Genomic DNA, 1,457 nt, shown 5'->3' with positions numbered 1-1,457 from the left:
GATGAACAGCATGTCATGAAAATCTAGGTCATTAAAGGATGTCATGAATTACTTGCTTAAACATAAAAGTATTAGATCCATTACAACTCCTTTAGCAACTCACCCACAGCTTCCCTAAAATTAATTGTTGGATGAATGACATGAAAAATGTAAGGATGGTGGATTGATGAATAATAAAATGAGCGATGAATGAGTGAAAGGACATACGTTACATAGACAGTTCTGAGTCTGATGAAATTAAAACGAATTAATTTTATGAACCAGGTTCAGACACGGTGTCTTAAAAACATTTTTATTGTCCATAAGAAAGAACCGTGAAAACAAGAAGCACAGCTTGCCCTGTTTCTCTTTCCAAATGCACAAAGTCTGGACTGAATCCTAGAAACATCTGTTCATTGCACTCACATATCACCAGTGCCACACAGAATATATAAATACTTGAACTGATGTAGGGATATTACATGTTCTAACATTTAAGCACAGTAATAATTATGTTACATATGCTTTCTTTTAATAAACCTGTATATTGTGCAGTAAGAACAAAAAGCTTCCACATTTTGGATTTTATTTTGCCATAATTTCAAAGTAACAGGAGTTGATTTTACTCTAGAGTCACACTTCAAAGCACAACAGGTAGATTTCCTGTTGATTTATTTTTACTTAGCCTGAGTTGTTAATATAGTGTCCTTCAGACCATTTCAGGACTTTAAATATCAAAAGACCAGCTACCTTTATGTAATAAACAGATGATTTCCAATATAATCAGTTTTATCAAAGAAAACCTAACATAAAAAAAATAAAGCACTTATTTATATATAAACACTTGACATATTCAAGCCTTTCTTTTAAAACAAACAAAAAACGCCATCTATTTAACTTAACACCASAAATCTGTCTTCAGTGTCCAAGAAGCCCCGTGCCTGGAGGACAGAAACATGATTAAACAAAAAGTGATGATGAAATTTACAACAATACTAACTTTACAGCTAAATCTACAAGTTTCCTGTATTTTATGTTTTAAATATGTCTCCTGTATCCAAAATCTCATCTTGATCAGTTTTAACATTGAACTAAATTTGTGAAGTGATGCATAAATAAATTCAGAGAACAAGACTRGATAAAAATAAGATGCACTGACCTTTAAAACCCTCTTCAGGCACCCTCACTGTGAAGAAAGAGGATAAATCCAAATAAGCAAACATACCTACAGTTATAATTTCACTGCTGGTGGGTAAAACTCTTGTACAGTTGAAAACAGATGCTTACAAACAATAAAAACAGTACACAACCATATGTTTCTCACTGACATTAAATCAGATTAAACTTTCCCATTTTAGGTCAATTAAGATACTCAAAGCTCAAGACTGATGTTTTAAAGGATCCCTGATTAGTTGTAACATTAGACTTTATTTAATAAACATTTATTTTAACTGTAAAATAAAGACTAAAAATAATGT

At 31.6% G+C, this 1,457-nt stretch overlaps 1 protein-coding gene across 1 annotated transcript in view; it reads right to left on the bottom strand.

Annotated features, from left to right (window-relative positions):
* Positions 1 to 276: 276 nt before the first annotated feature.
* Positions 277 to 1,457, bottom strand: part of usp48 (ubiquitin specific peptidase 48) — a gene marked incomplete in the record, with an annotated part of 52,720 nt that continues 51,539 nt past the window's right edge. Inside the window, 2 exon segments of the mRNA XM_014030394.1 lie at positions 277 to 920; positions 1,139 to 1,165. Coding sequence (XP_013885848.1) covers positions 898 to 920; positions 1,139 to 1,165 — 50 coding nt within the window.

This window comes from Austrofundulus limnaeus, unplaced genomic scaffold (genome assembly GCF_001266775.1).
Source record: "Austrofundulus limnaeus strain Quisiro unplaced genomic scaffold, Austrofundulus_limnaeus-1.0 Scaffold1050, whole genome shotgun sequence".
Taxonomy (NCBI): Eukaryota; Metazoa; Chordata; class Actinopteri; order Cyprinodontiformes; family Rivulidae; genus Austrofundulus; species Austrofundulus limnaeus.
This window is presented reverse-complemented; position numbering and strand designations above follow the sequence as displayed.